The following is a 21,813-nucleotide window of genomic DNA, read 5'->3' as shown; positions in this document are numbered from 1 at the left end:
ACCAGAATGGATTCCTGGAGTTGAAACCTTGCTAATATAACATAACTACAAAAAAGTTTTAAAGAATAATACAATAAGCAGCTGGAACACATGTTGCATCTGCTTAACAATGATTCAACAATAAGTGTTGCTGACAGTAAGCTCATTTAGTGAATACTGCTTATGCATGTTGTTCCTGCGCAGAGGATGCTAACCTGCTCATAGCCTAGTCACTGCTCTAAGGAGGCTAACCACTTAGCTAGCTAGCCTATTGGTTTGCATTGCAGTGTAACTAGCAGACTTTGTGGTTATGGGGGTTGGTCTTAGGGCCTCGAGTCTTTGAGTAAAGCCTCTAAAAACTATAAACTACCAAGAGTGCAGGCCGAGTAATTCACATTTCTTTGGTGTGCTTTTTAGGAAATTACCAAATTATCATTAAGAGCACCAACCAAAAGACTTTGTGTCATTTACCAGCCAGATAAATGCAAGACATAGGTGGTAAAACAACTTGAACATTGGTTTGAGTTCATTGGAACTTGATGACTTACTGTAAATTAAGACTTTAAAAGCCTGTATAGCATCTTGTTTTCTGGCTTCTTGTCCTGCAAGAAAACCCACTAATCCCTGAAAAGACAACTCATACAAAGTGATTTATTGGCATGTTAAGACATCTTCAAGCTTTGGTTTGATCCAAGCATATGACATTCCATTTTTCTTGGTGAAAGTCCAGCGACTTGCAGACTCTCCCAGCATATAAAAGGACCACAACTTCTCTCGACACTTCAACATGTGAAAATACTTACTGAGCAGACTGAGATCAATCAATTTGGGACGTAATTTGAGGACTCGTCCAAGAATTCCAAACTGAGTCGCCAAGAGTCTCACTTTGGAGCGCTATGTGTCTTTCCAATTTATCTAGAGTTCACAACCTTCCAATTCTGCTAATGCAAACATCAGACATCCTGGAGCCACATTTTCCTGTCAGTGGGTTGGTCACAAAAACGTGTTTTGATTATATTTTGTCCCTGGGAGGGAATGTTTCTGATCGCTGTTGGGACAGAACTTTAAATGCTTGTGGTCATTTACCTTTGCTGACCTTTGGTTCAAAGTCTGTGCATTTGGTTTTATCCTGTACGAGTGGTGCTAGTTTGTCCTCAACAGGTACATGATTGTGTATAAAGTCAAGATGCAAAGTTTAGTTAGAACTTTCTGGAGCTCCTCTGATAGCCCAATGATGTGTCACAGAATGAGCTCCAGGAAGTAAACAAAGGAGGATTGGAGGAATTGTCCACAAGTCCTTGAATTCATCACCACCCATATGAGCAATAACCATCACTCAATACACTCCGAGCATAATAACCCGTTTAATTTGATAATTATCGATTGATTTGATGGCAGCCTGGAAAGGTCAAGATCAGTTTTTTCCCTCTCAGTTGAAGCAGGCTGTGTTGAAAAAGGAAAAGACTGACTCACACAGACAGACTCTCCTGCTGAGTGTCTGACAACTGCCTTGTCTGATTGGAGCTGCAGAAACACAAGCGCTTGTGCATATTTTTTTATTCTATTTTTTTTTAAAAGGACGCTGTGTAGCACATGTACCACATAACAAGCCCAAAATCAGAAAATCACACATACAGTACATGTTTTCCACAGCCTGCAGCACCGAGCTCAAAAAACAGTTTCTTGCTTGTGTTTTGCGAGGGTAGAAAAACACCCACAACACAGCTACACACACCCACAGAAAAACACACATCTGAGCAGAGACGCTTAAATCTAACGCTGCATGAGAAATAATGCACACAAACACATCAGAAAGCAAGCATTTTCCTGCACAGAAATGCACCATTTATCATTTTATTTTGGGTTCTAGTAGCTCTTTTGCAGCAACTTAACTTCAGCCTGATGTGTGTCTTGTGCTCTATCCATTTGTCTTCTTTTTGTCCATGGAAAAAGATTTGTGGCTCTCATTTTTAGTGTTAAAGTTTTTGGTTAGATAGAGAAGAAACTTTTGATTATTTCACCACTTTTGCCTTCTTTTTTTGTGACAAGAAAAAGGCCAAGTAAGCCTGTTTACCCTGTTAGTGGATCCTAATGTAATCAGAAAATGTTAATAAAACAGAGAAGTATCCTTTTATGGCATTCTTCTTTTAATGGGAGAGAGAAATACCTTCATACAACCAGACAAATGAGAAGCTAACGCAGCAAAACATGTTTGAGTAAATCACCAATGAGACAACAGTGAAGGAAAATGATGGGACACACATAATATCCTTGTAAACATGAATAGATATCACCCCATGCTCCGTCCTCATCCTAAATCCTCACCCTGTCATACCCACAACTCCTGACTCATCAGACACTATTGTCATGCTCCCTGCGTGGCCGGCACACCAGGGCTAAATTATTGGCCCCTTTTTAATAAGGCTATGGATTGTTTGAGGAATGGCACCGGCACCGCTGTTGATTATATTGAAAGCCTGTTGTTTTATATCCTGCGAATGTCAGATTTCTGCTATTTACATCCCTCAACTCTTGCAGGCCGGCGAATGGTTATTGATTTTGCCAAAGATGAATGAGGGCGGCTGCGCGGAATTAAAAACAAAAAAGACAAAAAAACAAAAGGGTGAGATAGGGAAGGCGATGGAGGAGGGGGAGTGGAGGAGACATTGAGGGTTGCTTTGAAGTAAGGACAGAAGTTTATAGACATTTTGTACATTTCATAATGTAAGGGTTGTTCTTTGACATTTTTTTAGGGTCAAAGCAAGTTGAACAATATTTTGTTAATTGGTGATTTTGTTAACTTTGGAGATATATATGTTTTCTCTTCTTATGGTACTTTTATATTATAGTTTTTTTTTTAATGTTGTAATCATTTGTAAGTCAGGAGTTTGCAGAAGTGTTCTAAGCTCATTAGTACAAAACTATTTTATTTTGCAGCTGAGTTAAGTCGACTCATGTGTTGGAAAATGTGTTTCAATGGTGTGCCAGAGAGAGTGTGTTGTTCATTGTTTAACAAAGTTGGTAAAAAAAAACCAAAAAAAAAACTGGGAAGCCAACAAAATTGAGGTGGAGCCTGTTGTTTCATCTCAATGTCGGATTGACTTATGGTAATTCCATCATATACAACTTACCAGTGATGTAATTTCGTCAAAATTCTTTTGACTTATGTTTGGTTTGGTATCTTTACCTAATACTGCAAGAAACACCAACAAGTTATGTCAGAAGTAAGTGGGCGCACTCGAATTGGACACAACCATAAACACAAGTGTTTAAGTGCCTTGGATGAGCGTCCATCTTGGCCAACTCTGTAAACATAATAGATCCATATTTCACTCCTGGCAACAGTTTTTCAAGCGGTTTTGTAATGGGCTGGGATTCAGTTCTGTTTGATGTTGCTGCCATGTTTTCGGCCGATTGTCTCCATTGAGATTTTATTTTTTGCGCCTACGGCTACAATCCATGGTCAAGAGCCAGACAGTGCAGCTCTGCAGCGCTGTCTGTTCCAAGCCTTCATCTTATTCTTTTAAAGGAAAAAAAAAAAACCCCGCTCTAGTACACACTGTCTGTTTGCTAACCGTCATCTGTGATGTACAAAGAGTTCTTCTTCAATGACACCATGTTGTAATGCACTTCTTCGACTGTTTTGTCTGGAGGTTCTGGATTCACCGTCTTTCCCGGAATAGCTTCAAACAAACTCCACAGTCACACACTCCTGTTTAAAAGTGTAGCATGTCTCCAGGGCAAGAACTAACTCAGGACATTCCCAGAGATTGTGAGAGGACCGTTCTGACCTTGACAACAACAGCAGCGGGTAAAACCATCTCACCTCAATTTGAGGAGAATTGTAAGGACACCATTCAAAGACATAAACTGCTGGACAAAGAAGGTGTTCATCGTAGTATCAAACACACTGTTCGATTGAATAACCTTTAAACATAACAAATGTTGATTAATCAAACAAATGAATATTGTCATTGGAAAGTACCAATGCCATAGAGTCCTTAGGGACCCTCATCTATAGCACCTTATTCCTTTTGAGTACAAAATATGTAAACTAAATCCAAATATCCTGATGGATTACTCAACTTATTTTCAAAATGCATCATGTTTTGAGACATAACTTCCATTACATTTCCTGTGAAGGTCATATCCCGCTGTGGTTCATTCTGCTCGTTGTACTCTGTCTCTGGGAAGCACTAAGGTTGAGTGTGAGGTTTTGCAGCTCTGCTAATGTTGTTTTAAATTGCTGCAATATTTCTGAGTTTGGTACTGCTTGTCAAAAAAACCCAACAACAACAAGCAATATGAAGATGTTCACTTGGTCTATCTGAACTTGCTCTTGGCATTGTTACATTTTCATCCAGTTTATATAAGTCTGTCATATTCTGGCCCATGAGCCCGTGGCACAGAGTGGAAAAGTTTGGAGCTAGGCTTGGCAGTGAAGAGAAAGAGTGGGAATTGGGAAAAGAGAGAGTTGAGAAGTAGAGGAGGAAAGAAAGGTTTTTTTGTTTTTTTTGTTTTTTTTTTAGGAGTAGAGGAATCCTTTAATGGCAAAGTCAGGAGACGCTGGGATGTCAAAACTGACAGGGGAGCCAGGTTGGGAAATATGGGAAGGAGGTGGAAGAGGGTTAACAATAAAAAAGATGACATGATTGGAATGAGGTGGTTGGGGGGGGGGGGGGGGGGGGTGAGGGGGTAGAAATCAGGAAAGAGGGAGGCCAGAGTACAACGAGATGAATGACATTTTGGATTCTCTCAGCAATAAAGCGTCTCCCTCGACACCGGCTGTCTGGGTTTAGATAGAGGCCGTCACACTGAAGGGCTCATTTGCCTTTCAGTTGCTCATTACATCCAACCCAAACTTATTTCCTCCACTGGGAGGCCACCCCCCGCCCCCCTCCTCCCTCGTACTCCCCCCTGTGCTCCCACGGCACTCTGTCTATTAGTGTGTTTACATGTGCAGCCGTGCAGTTGTGCATCCATACTGGATGTTTCTCGATGAGCTGTGTGAGTGTTCTGGTGCATTTTTGAGCAGACAACGTCCGGCATTTGAGATCAATTGTGTGCCAGTGTGTTTGTGTGTCTTTAAGCTATCAAACACACAGGCTTGGTCACTGGCTGTACGCTCGGAAAGAACACACTGTTGAATAACATGTTGCAATATTTCTCAAAGCTGCCTTTAAGTTTCGAGTCTCTTCTCTCAAAAATTCTCCCAGGAGCAATATACACCTTGTGACATCACTATTTCACTTTCTAACTGTTTCATTCCCGCTGTTTACTTCCACTTCATGATCCGCAGTAAGTTCCTTTTCCCATGGTTAAGGTTGTGTCGTCATTTTAGATCTTCCTTAAGTTCCTTTTTTTTTCTTCAACAGGAAGTACCATAAGACAGAAGTACATTCAGAATAAAAGCACAACAAAGCTGTTTTGAAATGCAAAATAATGAATTTTTAACCCATGCAATAAAAGAAAACGTAATTAATCATGATTAACTATTGAAGTCAGTGATTAATGGTGATTATAAAATTAACATCCGACAGCTCTGCTTTTGACATAAAGTTGTTTAAGTTACAGACACTAGATATGTGACCTACGTACCTTAGAGGTGCAGTGTAGTGTGTCTTCAACCCAAATTATGACGCTTTCCCGAAACCAAAATATGTCGTTTCGCTGCCTGAACGTCACCACGCTATGAATGTTTCTCACCATTAAACGCGTCTTCATGTTCCCTGCTCTTCCAAATCCATCAAATGTGAATCATTCGTCACATTTTGAAGCGCCGGCTCCACACACTTTTTTAGAAAAATGTTTTGGTAGAATTGAGAGTGAGAAAGGGAGGGTTGTGTCTGTGACTTTTCCGGGCACACAGTTTTGTCAGACAACCGCTGTTTTTCAAAAATCATTCAAGTTGGTGAATCTTTCCCCCGCACAGACACACAAACACACACTGTAATGTGATTTATAAGGAGAGAGAGAGAGGGCTCAACACACTTGAACAAACACACATTGCATGCATCTTTACACTGAAGGCGCAGCCGATATTGATACACGCCGGCATCGCTGCATAAATGTTCTCCAACGTTCCTTCATAATGATTTCTCCCATATGGTTCCTACTAATATTCTGCTCGGAGCCAACTCACTGGAACTAACACACACACACACACGCGCACACACACACACATGCATGATCACAGGCAGCCCTTCTGTGCTACATTAACTACAAACCTCATTTCCTCACAAAGAGAAGCCACCGGCTGAAAATTGGCTGGGACGAGTCATTAAACCTGCGCCTGACACACATACACACACATGCACAAGCTCGCACACACACACATCTGTTATACAAATGACCCCACCCACCCCAACACCCACCCACCCACCTTTGTCAGCGGAGCAGGTGATATCCCAGCGCCTGCCAAGAAGTGATTGCCCTTTTTTGAAGGAGCAGGTCCAGTATTTGCGTGTGTGTTGTGAGTCCTGGCACTCATGCCTTTAAGAGTGTGCATGATGTGTGTGTGTCGCAGACATGGACTGATAATTGATGGCGGCTGCAAGGGACGAGGATTGAGATGCATGGAAATGCCCGGTGGGTGGGAGAAAGAGAGGGAAACTGGCTTAAACGGAGGAGGAATCAAGGAGGAAAGAGAATCAGTGACAAAAATCAGAGACAGAGGAAGAGGAGGTGTGAAGAGGCGCTGTAGGGGTCGGTGAGCATGAAGGGGAAGAGACCCTGCTGGGAGCTGATTGATGGGTCTGACCCCCTGTTGGCCCCAGATCAACCGCCCAGAGCTGTCAGGGACAATTTGAAGTTTAACTCGCAGTGGGGATGCCCTAGTAAGCTTAAAGTGAATAAACTGTGAATGTTGGGTACCTCCAACCAAACCTCATTGTATTTTTGTGTAATTTAAATCTGGGTCGTTTATATAGTGGAGATGAGAGAAGCTTTGTTTGAAGATGTTTTATTCCCTGAGTTTTGGCTCGCAGGCTACATCAGGGCTTACCTCGCCACCTGCTGGTCAATCCAGAACTGGCCTGTCCGCCTTAAAGGCACAGTAACGTTATATTATCTCATGTTAAAGGATGTGGAACCATGACAAAGTCGGCATACTTAAATATTACAAAACAGTGTGTACAATCGCACAAAATGTTGCACTTTTGAGTCATAACGTCTGCTCCAGTGTTTCTATTGGCCAATGAAGCACCTCCGTTATGTCACAGTGGAACAGAAAGGGAACTGTACGTCACAAAGAGACGACTGTCGATCAAAACCAAAAACAGGAAACGCTTTGTTAATTTGCCAGCAAAGTCGCCTTAAAAGCTTCTGTAAGCAACTTTTGGTTTGTGTTGATTTTGGCGCCCCCTGTGGACAAATTGGTACCTCTGATTGCAGTCTTTTTCATAACCAGCTAAGAACTCTTGGCTGTAGCTGTAATATTCATGAATGGAGGATGACAGTGCAAATAGTTGTAGAAATGAATTTGCGTGTATGATTATTGGGCGGGGAGAAAAATGAATCTCCTTTGCAGCTGCAAGAATTGAACATCAATCAGAGGCGGGTCATGAGAGGACGCTGCTGTCTTTATTAAAGCATTTACAACATAATGAAGTGGAGTCTTCAGGCGTCTGGTCTGCATCAATTACTCGACACATCAGTGCAGTGACGATAAAACAATCGACCCAGCTTTTCTAATACTTCTGTACGACGTTTTGGAAAAAGAGGCTGACTTCATTGTATCCCTCTGATACTATACCTTTAAGTAGCAAAGCAACACACTTTATGTAGCTTAGCGATGAAGTTATGAACAGATATTTAGAACAACAGTCGAGCACTTTTTCACTCCTTTGGACAATTTAAAGAACCATTTTATCGACAATGTAATCTGCAAATTACTAGAAAATGAAGACGAATACAAGTTGCTGCCATAATTAAGCAGTTAAGTTGTTTTTTTTTTAAGTCTATAATTAGGTTTACGGTACATTTATGCTCACAAATGAGCACAGCCGAGTCCAACAGAAGCTGCAAACAGCTTAGTGCCAGCTCCATTCAAAGGGTCGACCCTGTTTGAGGGATGTGTTTCAGTCCTCGGCCTTTAGAAGTCGACACACCAAAGAAAGAAGCCAACACATTTTTTTTTTAAAAGTGCCACCATGATGCTCCCAAAAAGTTAGGAATGTAAAAGTTTTCAGGCAGGTAGGGATGTTTGAAAGGAGCGGCTGGTTCAGATTCATCAAGATCCTCGGAGAGTAAAAGCTACTTTTTCAGAATCTGAACAAAAGTGAAACACTTTTCCTGTCTTAACTTTTTTAATATATGAGCTCCTTAGGTTGGTTATTTATTATTCCAGTCATGCCAAATGCACTGAAGTGAAATGTGGTTCACTTTACTTTACTTTACAAGAGGTCACAGGGGAGTCTTTAAAGACGCTTTAAACATCACACATGCATTAAAATGTGCTCTGAAATATCGTACATTTGAACTTCGTTATTAACTCTCTGTAAAAAATATTACAATTCTATTAACCAAGGGCAACCTGCAGGACGCTCAATAATTCCATTACACTATGCTGGAGTTTCTACTATCAGTCATGTTTCTATGAGGAGGAACTTTTCCTCGTATTGGAATGAAACTCTTCATCCAAAATACACAAAGCTGAGCCTATAAGCTCCACAGCTGCCGCGTCAGCACCACCACCTCAGGACGGTGTGTGGCCTTTGAGTGGTGGAGAAGACGACGACGATGATGATGATGATGATGATGATGATGATGATGAAGGTGACGGTGGTGGTGGTAGTAGTGATGAAGGGGGGGAGTCGAGGCCTCCAGGCCGGGAAATGTACAGTCCACAGCTGATGTTGGTCCAGGTTTCTGTGCCGTTTGAAACCGGTGGTGTAGGAGTGTGTCAGTCAAAATGCCAGGTGTGTGTGTGTGTGTTTGATTAGTGTGTGTGTGAAGAAAAGATGGATAGTTGCTTCTCTGGGAAGGAATTTCAGCTCAGAGCGGGGGAGTTTTCCGCCATGTATGACTAAGATTGATCCTGTTTCCTGTGACATTTGCGTTTATTTATTTTTTCCTGTGTTTAAATTGGATATTGTTTTTCTTGTGATATTTTTTTTCAATTTTTCAATTTTTCCCCAGAAAACCTCAGTATTTGAAGATGCAGGACTTCACTTCTTCATGCAGGATCACTTACCTCTACAAGACAGACTCACTATAGGGGACACACTGAACTTTCCTTAAAGCAACATTATGTAGAAATTTGGCTTGGTGCGCTTTGGCGCCCACTTAAGGTCTCTGAGTGCATCACCATAAAACACACACAGTGTTTTGAAAAGAAGCATGGCCAACGTGTCAGACTCTTTATCCATCATCGTCCTCTTCCATCTCTGAGCCTCAGTAATTATATCAAACAGTAAAGAGACGGGCTCACTGGTGTCTTTTCAGCTGAAGGCTGCTGCATGAACTATCACTGTACAGCTGTATGTGCTTCTTGAGAGATAACCGCGTCATGCTGATAAAGTTACATAGTGCAGTAAACAGGCGACAGAGTCACTCTGTGGACGTGGAATAGACGTCATTCTCCCTGTAGTCAGTTATTATACTATTAGATCGACTTTGAAACGACTATTTTAGAGGTGGAACAGTTCCATATTGTTGCTTTAAAGAAGATTTCATTACCACTGCTGCTTTTAAAGTTAGCCCAAGCTACGCTAAGTCTTAGCTAATGCTGGGCTAATGTATCAGGAATTTGCTTTTGTTTTACTGGCTAATGCTAATGGTCAAAAAGGGGGAAAAGTGAAAGAGAAAGTGGAGTAGACGATGGAAGAAATGAAGCAATCTGAGCCTGCAGCTGCAACAGGAGGACAGAAACATGATAAGAGATCAGACACGGGGGTGGAGAACAAAAGCAGAGAAGACGAGAGAAAGCGGTGATAAGGACGGACGTGAGAACAAGCAGAATGTCAGTGAGAATAAGCCGGGACGTAACTGTCTGCCTTCGCTCTCTCACTTCATGATTGAAAGAGAAACGAGACTCCACAGCGAAGCCCATCATGCATGCACGCTCGTACCTGTCCCGCATGAAAAAGACACAGCTTCTTTTTAAGAAACGCTACGATGCGCCCTTATTGTTACCAGGAAAACCCTGTCTGTGCGTTCCAGTAAGAATGTTGTGAGACAGGATTAAGTTGTAATTCAATTTAGGGAGATTAAATTCTGTCACTTTCAGCCAGAAAAAAAAGAAAAGAAAAAGCCCTTGAAGGGAGACGCCAGCAGCAGAAAGTGGGTTATGCAGCTCAGAAGTTTCCTTTTTGTGCTCCAAACACAAAACATGAGCACACACAGATTAGAGCATGGAGTGGATACGATGACACAGAATGCATCTGAATCTGAGAGCTATTTCATCTCATTTTAAATTAAACAGGATGCCATCCTATAAAAAACTCTGAGCTGAATGCTAAGCTAAGCCTGTGAGGATGCACACTCACTCTTGTTGTTTTTCTAAACTGGTTCAGATCTTCATGTTATTTCTCTTTGTTTAATACAAAGGATGACTGAAGCTTCTGACAACTGTAGCAACATTGTGGCTGCTGCTCTGATTGACAGATTACCCCCCCCCCCCCCCCGCCCTCCCCCCTCCTATCTCCCATCACCACCACACACAAACAGACACACACAGTCACAGAAAAACACACACACACACACGCCGAGCCTGTCAAGTGGACGTGGACCCTGTGTCACCCGATGCATTAACTGGGGAAAAAAGGCTACAGCTCAATACTTACACCGTCCAGAGAGAGAGAGGACGTAGGAGAGAGATGGAGGGGGATGAGGCTGAGGAATAGATGGCTACAGGCAGAGAAAAAAGAAATTAAGAGAGGAGAGAGAGTGGGACAGGTGGAGGTAGAGCAGATGGATCTGGACACTTTAGAAATGAGCCCGGAGAAAGAAGCATTTACAGTACAGCGTGTTGATAAGAATGCTAAAGCTCTGAGATGTCATTCCCACTCACAGATACAAGATGGTGTCTCACTTTCTATCTCAATCGCTCTTTTCTCTTTCTTTTCCTGGAGTTACCTTGCTGTCTCTCCCCCGAATGAGCACCATATCTCTTTCTTTTTCTTTGTGTGTGTGTGTGTGTGTGTGTTTCACTGCCGATATTGGCTTTTGAGAGTTGTTTTCCCCCTCACTTTTCACCTCTCCCCTCTGATCTTTTACCGCCGCACACAGACGTAAACTCACCTGCGAGTTTGGTTTCAATAACGGATTATTACACACGGCAGCTAACCTTTCCAAATACAATCCCCGCACGCACATTTCGTTTATCGATCCCAGCAATTTTGAGCTCCTCGCGCGGACTTCCTTTGAGCTTGTAGCCCGCTCTTAAATCATTTCATCTCATCAGTGTGTGTTCGTGTGTGTGTGTGTGTGCGTGTGTGTGTGTGTGTGTGTGTGTGTGTTTGGTCAGCAAATCTCATTTATCACCATCGCTCAGGTCCCCTCACTGCCATTGTGTTTTGCAGCAATATGGACGATCACAGAGGAGAGGAAGCTCACCCCACCCCCCCCCCCAACCCCCTTCATCTTTGCCGAGCCAACGATCCATAAAGCAATATTGGAGTTTATGAGCTCTCAATGTTGTCCAATATAGGGGCAGGTTCAACTATGCAATAGTCCATTGGCTTTTCTTTTTCTTTTTTTCTGATGAGGAACACTTAAGCTAGGTCTTGGGAGGAAAATACAGCGGGGGGTTTTGGAGGATATAGCTAAGGCAGTCAAAAGGTCCAGTTTGACCCCTAACCTCATTAATATTAAAGTTCTTGACTTGTATTAAACCAAAAAGCCTTTATTTGGAAATCTCAAGGCCATAAAGCAACATTTTACTTCAGATACATGGATTATTTTTATAGGTGATCAATCTGCTGATCCTTTTTCTCAATCGTTTGTCCATTATTTGTCAGAAAATCAAAAAAAAAAGCTATTTTTGTCATACAATTTGATGTATTCTGTCCAACCATTGGTTTAAGACTTTAAGATGTCCAGTTCGCATTAAAAAAAACTTTAAAAAAACAGCTAAATATCCATGTCCACCGAGGTAAAACCAATTGTTCAAATAATTTTTGGGGCATTTTAGCTTCAAAGCTAACTTTAATGAGTAATCGATCACCAAAATGACTGCTAAATCTTTACATGAAACTCATCTCTTTAATAGTAAAAACTGGACCAAAAACATTGACTTCCTTTCTGCACATGACGTCTCGTTCTTTTCATATGAATGCATTTAACTTTTAAAACCAACATCACTATGTTAGACTCTCAAAGCCACTGGGAGACTTTCTTTTTCATTCTTTTATCTGAACCTCGAGGGCTCATGAAATAGATTCCCACTAATACGTGATGTTCATGGTTCATTTCTAACGAAGGGAGTTTGTACATCCAGAGAGCATTGAGTTTCCAGTTTGACATTGGACAAATAGTTCGAGAAAACAAACAGAGCTGCTGAAGAACATGCTGAAGCACCCATACATACGTATGTTGAACATCACAACGATGAGAACACTTGAGTTACATGCTGTAGTGTTTACAGCGATTCACCCAGTCGGATGAACTCGACGTGAAGTGTGCAGAACAATGGCTCCTTCTCAGAATCTGTACCAAATAACCCCATGTAATTATTTTTATAAGCATGTCCTAGCAACAAGAAAGTATCTTTTTTTTTTTCTTTAACAGTGAACTGCAGAGCCGTTGTGATACGCGTTGTAGTGGTTAATACAAATATGCAGGTTCAAAACAAAAATCTTGTGTATGTATGTTCTATTTAAACGTGCAGTATGTACATTCTGCCACCAGGGGGCTCTAAATCAAAGCGATCACAAAAGATGACGTCAAGGCTGGCGGGGAATCACGGGAGTGATTCTCTCTGCTTACCCCGCCCTGATGAAAATGAACTCCGAGTTGACCGTGGTCAAGACGACCGGGCGAAACAGACCTGAGGAAGAGAAAATGTTTACAGACGAGCTAATGTATCCGAGTATAAATAACATGACTTCTTTTATCACAGCAGCACGGCAGCTTTTTTTATGCAGTCTTTGAAGTAACATCAGGTGTTTCCACGGCAACGATGCCCCCTCATAAGACACGTCCCGTTACAACTATAACCATTACGAATTTCTCTGGCTTTGATAACTGTTGGAAATATTTGAGGTAATGTAAGTACTCAGCAACAAAATGTGAGGGACTTTAATGAGCAGTTCAGTTACATCAAGTCTAACTCCAACTCTGTTCTACACATATACACACTTACACACACGTCAAGAACACACAAAGCTCCAGTCGAGCCTGTGGTAACATGGCGATGGTGCCAGCCGAGCGGAGCAGATGGTAGCAGGACTGAGGCTGGGGAGCCTGACTGACTGACTGGTGGCGGTAGAAAGGCTGGCAGGGACGGAATGAAAGTTTAATGGGTGGAAATGGGAGGAACTAATTACAGTGGGAGTCCCGGCATTGGTCGATAGCGTTTATCATCAGCGCTGTAGATAAATACCATTATTTACAGGATCTATATGTTGCAACGATTGGTTTGACGACATCAGAGAGTAAATATCCATCATTTTGCGATGTGTAAAGAAAGCATTTTACTGCAGGGTTACATGACTGCTTTGACAAGTGTAGCCAAGTTTACATGTGCTCCTATTGTCGGTGTCGTTTTCAGATGTTTGCCAGGGGGTGTTCAAAGCTATCAGAGAAGTGTGACAGCCATGTGCGTTTGTGTGTTTCTTGCTTGTGTTTTACTGAAAAAAAAAAAAAAAAACAACAGAGAAATCTTCCAGTGCCTAATTGCCCGGCCTTCCCACGCTCCGATAGAGCTGTTTCTACTCGCCATAATAACTTCAAAGTCTCGTAATCTTGTCAGCTGAGTCTCCAAGTGAAAGCCTCTGCAAAGGTCAACCAATGCAATTTGAATATCTTTGATTAAACGGTGTGCCGGTTCCAGGCCCAGACTGTAGGTCACTGCCTCGGAGAAATGATATCCAACCCCTCCTAACCCCACTTGTCCGTCCCCGAGTCTCGACTCTGGCTGCTCCCTCATTGTCGAGGGTCACGTCTGGCACTCTCCGCTCTCTTTTTAGCAATTTGCGTAATCTCCCAGACCCTTTCTTCCTCTCTGTCCTTCAACCCTTCCTCATGCTCACACAGTGCATAGTTTTAGCCCCGAAAGCCCCCAATCCTGAATGTCTTCCCTGCCCTCTTTCTCTCATTCTCCATTCATTATCTCGCTTATTCTAACATTTTCAGACCGTCATCATACAGCAGTCATTGGGGCATGCATTCACAGTCTGCTGTGGTAGTGAAGACGTCAGTGACTGCAGTCAAAAAACTGAGTTTTCCTGGCAAAAGAACTCCAGGGAAAAGCGATGTATCATTTTTGAACTCACTTTCAGCTGAAATGGTTTAGCTGGTTTTCTGACCTTTACTAAGTATTAAGCAGCTACAGTATGGTAGCCCTCTGTGTGTGATCAAGTTGGCATTTAAGGATAATGAGTATCCTGAATTAATGACCAGCAATCATTAATTATACTCTTTCAAAGCTTGTTCCTTGAATTTTTATCCCTTCCTTGTTCACTTTCTTAGAAAATCTGGCTCCTTTTGTGGTTTGTACTCGACTTGTTGGACGTGCCTCTCTAAGTGTTTCTCTTTTTTTTTTTGTCTCCAGTTTGTTCCGGCACCGACAACAAGCTGAGCACTCCGTCCGACCTGGACCAGCAGTACCGATCCCTGAAGAAGCTCTACGAGAACTGCGAAGTGGTCATGGGCAACCTGGAGATCACCAGCATCGATCGGAACCGCAACCTCTCCTTCCTCAAGGTACGAACCATTTCTGTTTTTCTTTCTCCCACATCCTGTACGTTGAGTCCCCGACGATTTAGATAATGGATTTCAGTCACTTTAAGCTCAAGCATCAAACGTTACTGCTTTTCTTTGTGTTTCATAATGGTTGAATGAATGGTCTTTGGTGTTAGACAAAAAGACACTGAATAGACTAAATAATTCATAAATGAGTTCTAATAACAGCAGGCAGAGATTTGGATAACTAATCTGTAACTGCAGACATAAGCCTTACACAGATCCAGTTAAAGACTGCAGGTTTACTGGGGGCGGGAGTAGTTTGGTTTTGGGTAAGAGTCTGGAAATTTGTCTGATAGCTGAATAGGTGCCAGTTCACTTCCGGAGCACTGCTGAGGCGCCCTTGAGCAAGGCACCAATTCCCCCCAATCAGCTCAGGAGCGGTCGCAGTGGCCATCTCTCCATTAGTGCATGTCCATAGGATCCTGATCGTGGGATTTATAAAGTAGATCTACTTTCTTTCCTCTTGTTGGGAAGGAAGGTATTCTGTTTCAGGACCACGGACAGAGATTCGGTTTCAGACACTGTAATGTTAAATTGAACTTAAACTTAAACTCTGAAAGCTATGTTGAGTATAAACTAAGGGTTTAGAAACTCAATATCAGATTTTTGCTGTTTGTACTGTTTAAAAAAAACAAACACATTGCATCACAGGATAACAACAAAGGGAGTTTATCCCATGGACAATACTTTTTAAATTATTCATGTTATTGTTTGTGCCACTGATTGTCAATCAACCCATGCTTTGAATGTTACACATTTTGAAATGAGCCAATTAAACCTGTTTCCTGGTTTAAATAACCGTTTAAAGAGCACTGTGAGGAAAGGTTGTTTAAGAACTAGTTTTCAGCACCATGGATAGAGACAAACAAGCTGTGTGCAAAACCACTGTGCTGTTCCCTCATTCATTACTACCTACACAACAGACACTCGGTAGTACTCCACAGTGAGCACTAAATTGACATTTCAGACACTTATGAATCATCACGGTTTTTCATCAGCCCCGCCGAGCATATTGTAGCACATTATTGTTAACAAAAAAGAAGTGCATGTAATGTTTTCAGTACTCTTCTTTTCATTGCAGTGTGGGATTGTTTTGGCACTGTGTGGCGCATAAATTTAGTTCACAGAATAAAAGTAATTACAGAGGACTTAAGGGGAATTGATTAAGATGCAGCTAAAGGAGTTTGAAATGTAGCATCAGGGAGACAGTGGTGTCATTTCAGCACCACGGACAGAGACATTAAGAGAAACAGTGGCAGTTTGAACATTTCAGGACCATGGACAGAGACAGAAGGGGAAATAGCATACTGCAATGTTTCTTTGGCTCAGCCCCAATCAACCCTTAGCCCTACCTCATAGCCCTACCTCATAGCCCTACCTCATAGCCCTACCTCGATGTTTTACATGTTCAATGGGTTTGTGACAGTAATAAGGCCAATTTAACACAATCAAAATGGCTGTGAAAACTAGTGACATGCCACGGGAATTGCAAGGTGTAAGCATATATTACAGATGATGATATGGAAGGATGCTTCCAGTTTGGATTGCTGTTTAAACATTTTTAAATGGATTGTTACGCCCCTACTTACTTAACCCTTTAAGAGAATGAAAACCCCCTTACACCTACTTTAGTTTGTTACGCACAGCTTAATGGACAAGGTGGCTCTTTAAGCAAACCCTCAAAAGTCCAATTAGTCCATTAACAGCTCAGAATGTGCATCCAAGGCCAGCTCATTTCGCTGGATCCCTTATCTGGAGGGTGTCACAATATGTAACCGGTGTTGAGTTCCGCTTGTAATGCACTGCGAAAGGACTCATGGATATTGATTGAAGGCCCTTTGCCAGCACAATACAATGCAGTACAACAGAACAATGGGACTAATGATAAGAGGCACTAGTGAGAATTATTATGGAAGGAATGTCTGTGAGACACTGCGGCTACATGAGAAGCACTCTGAATGTAAAGTGCCATCGCAGTTCCTCCCTTACAGAGTGCTCTCCAGGGTCTGTAGACATTTCTGTGTGTGTGTGTGTGTGTGTGTGTGTGTGTTGTTTGGAGCGTGTGTTCGCAGGATTGTGTTTGTGCTATTCCATGTGCATATACTGTTCATGCCACTGGGCCCCCATACCTACCCTCCTTCCCCCCCCCCCTGCTGTTTAATGAAGTGAGGTGTAGTCTAATTACCGGGCCAGTGCTATCAAATGAACACCATAAACAGTCCCATTAGACGCAGCATCGTCAGGGGAAACAATTAGGCATCTGGGGGATTGTTAAGTGGATGTGAGGGGGGGTCAGTAACCGGGGGAGGGGGGGGAGGGGGCGGGCTTTCATATGGTTGCAATAGGAGGTTTTTAGTTATCAAGTTATCAACCATATTCACACAGCAGCCATTTTCCTTTGACGTCATACATTTAGGACAGGATTCTTAAACACTGTTGTGATGTCATGAGGCCGTGTTTTCAGGGTCTGACTTGTGTTTTTATTTTAAAGCTCCTCGATTGATCAGCAGCTAAAAACACAATGAACTGGGAATATTTTGAGACACCTTCCTCTTTCTTCAATCACTGTTGAATGTCTTCTTTATAGCAACACAGAGGGTGGGTCATGCCAAGTTCAATGTCATACCACCATGCACTAATAGTACCGTGCACAGCATGCATTTCAACAGATACACTTCACACAGACTCATAGATTCTGAGCTGCAGGGAAGCTGATAACGGCTAAGGAGAAGTGATGCAGTCGGACTGCGTATGCTCTTTTTTACAGCAGCAGCCTGGGAGGTACATGTGGACAAATGTGTGGACAGAGCATGGATTTACTGAAGGCGTCGGGGAAGATGGAAAGGAGGGACGAGTGAGAAAGTGAGAGAAGAGCTGGAGGGATTCTCACTTTTATGGCAGGCAAAAACAGCTGCTGCGCTAAAATGACAACGTTCAGCTACTGTGCCACAGGGGTGTGTGTGTTTTTTTTGTCTGCGCATATCTCTGTGTGTTTGTGCGTGTGGAGGAGGAGGGGAAGCAGGGTTAGAGGGGGCAGAAATGTAGAGCAGGGGAGGGGATGAACTTGATGATTTTTGCCTGGTGAGATGCTGACAGTTAGATGGATGAGACGACTCTGCAGCCTCCTCCATCCTCCAACTTTCTTCCAAACCACATCTCTCTGATGTTCCCCTTTCTCTCTGCCTCACTTCAGCCGGAGTGAAACAGGACCAGAGATGTGATCGTGGTAGTGTTATTGTGCAGGTTTTATCACATCAGGGTCACTTTGTATTCATAGATAAATGTATGCTTAATCCAGCTTAGAGGCCCCACATATGGAGCTTACTGCATTAGGTCACAATAAAGCCATACTGTATTAAAGACAGTTTTCAATCCCCATTTAGTTCAAATGATGAAAAGGAGCTTGATTATGGTATACATTTTTTTTTTACTTTTAACTTGCTGCCTTGATTACTGGTTACAAACTGATTTGATGACTTCCTTTCTTCCTTACTTCGTAGGGACCTTTGCTTACATACTTAATAGCTTGGTCACTTGCTTGCTCTTTTGCTTACTAACTTTCTCACTGACCTTCTTACTGTTCTTGATATGAATTCCCTCCAACTTTTTTGGCGATACTCAGAAGTACTTTGGGTTGTGAACTGATAAGCCACTGTACCACTGTCTGTTATTCCCCATTTATTCTCCATCTAGTTTGCTGGCTGGCTCCTCTGGCCGCTGTCGGTCTGTCACTCACAATGACCCATTTTCCCAGAAGTGAAGGGGGGAACTGTGCCAAGTGGCCCGCAGTGGCCCACAACCAGCTAATGATGTCACCTAGGCTGAAGGACTCTTCATTAAAACCGGATCAATCTGGCGGCTGCAAAACACAGCTGAGAGAGCGTAGGGATGAGGTGTGTCCACCAGTGAAGTCAGAAACGACAACGCACGTGTGTCAAGACTTGTGTTGTGAACTGAGGTGTTCAGTGCATCAATATGCCGACGACATCACTCTTTACAGACCTAATCCCTGGCAAACACAAACAAACAAAGAGAGTCTTAAAATGATTTTTTCTAATATCTAATTTCCAAACTCTTCCCTCTTATAAAGGAAAAGGGATAACGTTGCTCCGGAAGTTCACTTTGACACAGTCATTCAACAGATGACACAATAAATAAGACGAGATGAGGAGCAGAGAAAAGACAATCCCAACACCAAAAGTCTTCTTCCCATCGTCCTTGGGTTGTTGTTCGGCTGCAAATGAAAGCGCTCAGTGGTGCTTCAACTCAGTTATTCTCTCAAGCCTCAGAAATTCCATTGTGGAGGATCCCGTTTTGCAACTCTAATAACGCCTCATATTCTGGTCTAGAGTGCATATGAGGCGACAGGACACAATTGCAAGGGTCAAAGGTTGCTAATACATTATGACAACCTTGGTCCTTGCGTCACACCGTCTTCAGTTCTGTTTTTTTATCTTGAATGTCCTTGCACCAACCTGCAGAGATCAGTGTGCGAGAGTCAGAGATTACTGCCTCCCCGTGTGTCATTACTCAGCCCTCATCTGATCGCTCCTCTCCCCGTCTGAGAGTGCGACTCTGTGCTATTAATTTACTGTGAGGCAGTAATTCAGACTCCACTCATGTCTGTCCTTCAGCGATGTTTACCATCCATCCACCATTTAGTCAGGATATGGCAACGTTCTTTAATCTACTTATATTCTGGTGATTTTTCAAAGTTTTGATTGGGCTCTTCTTGCCAGTATTTCCGAACAATATTTCAGACAATGACTTGAAACAATGCAGCAACCAGAAGGCAAAACAGATCAATTATAGGCAAACATCAAGAGATAAGTTTGGACTGTGACTGTGCCGAACATCTTTGGAAGGTTGTTCCAAGTTTGTTTGCAGCTTTACGACAAATGGCTTCTTCCAATATTTTGTGTTAAAGAAGGCCATTGTTGTTGGGTTGTTCAGAAATAATGGATGGTGTTCTGATTCAGTGCTTGTGAATGTTTCAGATGAAACATGATGAAACATCTGAAACATGATTTCCCATTCTGCTTTGATTGATTCATCAAGTTTTCCTCTTGTTTCACACTACTTGTATGCTAATATATGTCTTGTCTCAAGCTTTTCATGCTTTTTCAAATTGAAAAGGTGCCATTCCAAGAGGAGAAGTCACTCTACAAGACGAGAAAAGGCTGCCTAAACGGTCTTGTCAACGCCTAAGCCTACTATCCACACACTTTTTGCCATTGAGTGTATCTGAAAGAGCTGATACTTTTTAATATCTTACGTATTCATGGCGAATAAGCTCCCTGTGAAACTAAATTGATCTTTGTGTTTTTGGACTCTGTGCTGCCGGCGTTTTGAGCGAGCCTGTGGAGAGAGCGCTCCCCTCACAGTGAGAGCAGCTATTTACATGGAGAGACAGAGAGCAATAGAGGACAGGGCCAGCAGAGGAGGTCAAGTGCTCCTCTCTCTGTCTCTCTCTCTCTCTCCCTGCTCCTGCTCTCTACAGATGTTTTGCACTATTGTGCCTCACGCTGCACAATAGCTGTCACAGGGCCTCATCACCAAATAATGACACCAGGATCCCGACAGTAGGAGAGAATCGTACAGTTTCATTAGCCTCTGAACCAGCCGAGGAGCTCATAAAAGGTTGGGACTGTCGCCTGAAACGGGAGGCTGTTAGCGCCTGGCGGGTTCCCGGCAGCGTCTGCATAATTACAGCTCTTAACGCTGGGAAAATTAGCACCCTGCATACGCCGACAAGCACCCTGCCAGATCACGGTGGCAAGACCCTGATGTATCTTATAGCTTGTTAATTGTGGGGTAATGTAGATGTGCAAGTCCAAGAGAAAAATTATATATATGCATTTATATATGCACTTAATTGTATCCTTTGTTCTTTCTCTTGCTAACCAGAGTGTAGTTGTTTCTGCTAATAATGAGTTAAGCAGAAGTGAAGTGGAAAGCTTTGAGTCGATAAAAAAAATTAAAATGGTTTTCAGCTTTTTTCAAGGATTTGTAAAGATCAACAGAAAAAGAGAATAATTGTTTTTTAAAGCTACAACCGCATAACAGCCATCTTTCTTCTGTAACGCCGCTTAGACTTACTATTTAAAGTCTTCATCTCTGCTTTGTTCAGAGCCTCGATGATCATTGTTGTAATCTTCAGGTTAGTGCTTTCAAACTGTGTGCATGATTACATGATGTTCCCGTTGGGAATAAAGTGTCTTTGCAGCAATTTAGTTGCTTATTCTCAAACTGAATTCATGCACTTTGACCACAAACCTGTGCATTAACACCTGAACCCTACAGAAAAACTATATTTCAGTGATCGAAGTTTTCATTAATTATCTACTTTTAAGGCTTAAAAATGCTGAAAATGTCACAAAGTTAAAGTTAAGCAACACTAGGAAAGAAGCCGACCTTATACATATACATTGCATTGCATGCATACTGGTGACAATTCTTTTCTTTTTTTTGGAAACCAGTCCACAGTCCAGCCAATGGTGGACCTTACTGCTGTCAGTGTTGGGGTGTCTTTTGCCCCCAGGGGTGCTTGGTTGGTGGTATTGCTGGGATGCTACTCCTGCTCATTACCACTGGGCTCCTGGCTGAATAGCCTGCAGCATTGGAGAGCTGTTGGTTCAGTGCAGGGAGAGCTGCAGAGGGGGAGCATTGATGCACATATATTAATACAGCTCATGTTAGGGAAACATATGCACACACAAACACATTAACCATGCATGCACACAATCTGCTGTACCGTATCTAGGATTCTATTGTGCTGCTCGCCTATTCATCTGTACACGTGTGTGGTCTGCTGCACGCCTGCTTTTTTGTCAGCCTGATCAAAGCAGACACGGTGCAGAGCAGAGGTCTCCGAGGTGAAATTAAAGCCTTGCTGCCTCCACAGCATGGAGGGGGGGGGGGGGGGGG

At 42.6% G+C, this 21,813-nt stretch overlaps 1 protein-coding gene across 2 annotated transcripts in view; it reads left to right on the top strand.

Moving 5' to 3' along the window:
* Nucleotides 1-21,813, top strand: part of LOC132959656 (receptor tyrosine-protein kinase erbB-4-like) — a 222,521-nt gene that overhangs the window by 98,042 nt on the left and 102,666 nt on the right. For both annotated transcript variants that reach the window (XM_061032834.1, XM_061032835.1), the window contains exon 2: nucleotides 14,693-14,844. In XM_061032834.1, coding sequence (XP_060888817.1) covers nucleotides 14,693-14,844 — 152 coding nt within the window. The remainder of the gene's footprint in view (nucleotides 1-14,692; nucleotides 14,845-21,813) is intronic.

This window comes from Labrus mixtus, chromosome 24 (assembly GCF_963584025.1).
Source record: "Labrus mixtus chromosome 24, fLabMix1.1, whole genome shotgun sequence".
NCBI classification, from domain to species: Eukaryota; Metazoa; Chordata; class Actinopteri; order Labriformes; family Labridae; genus Labrus; species Labrus mixtus.
This window is presented reverse-complemented; position numbering and strand designations above follow the sequence as displayed.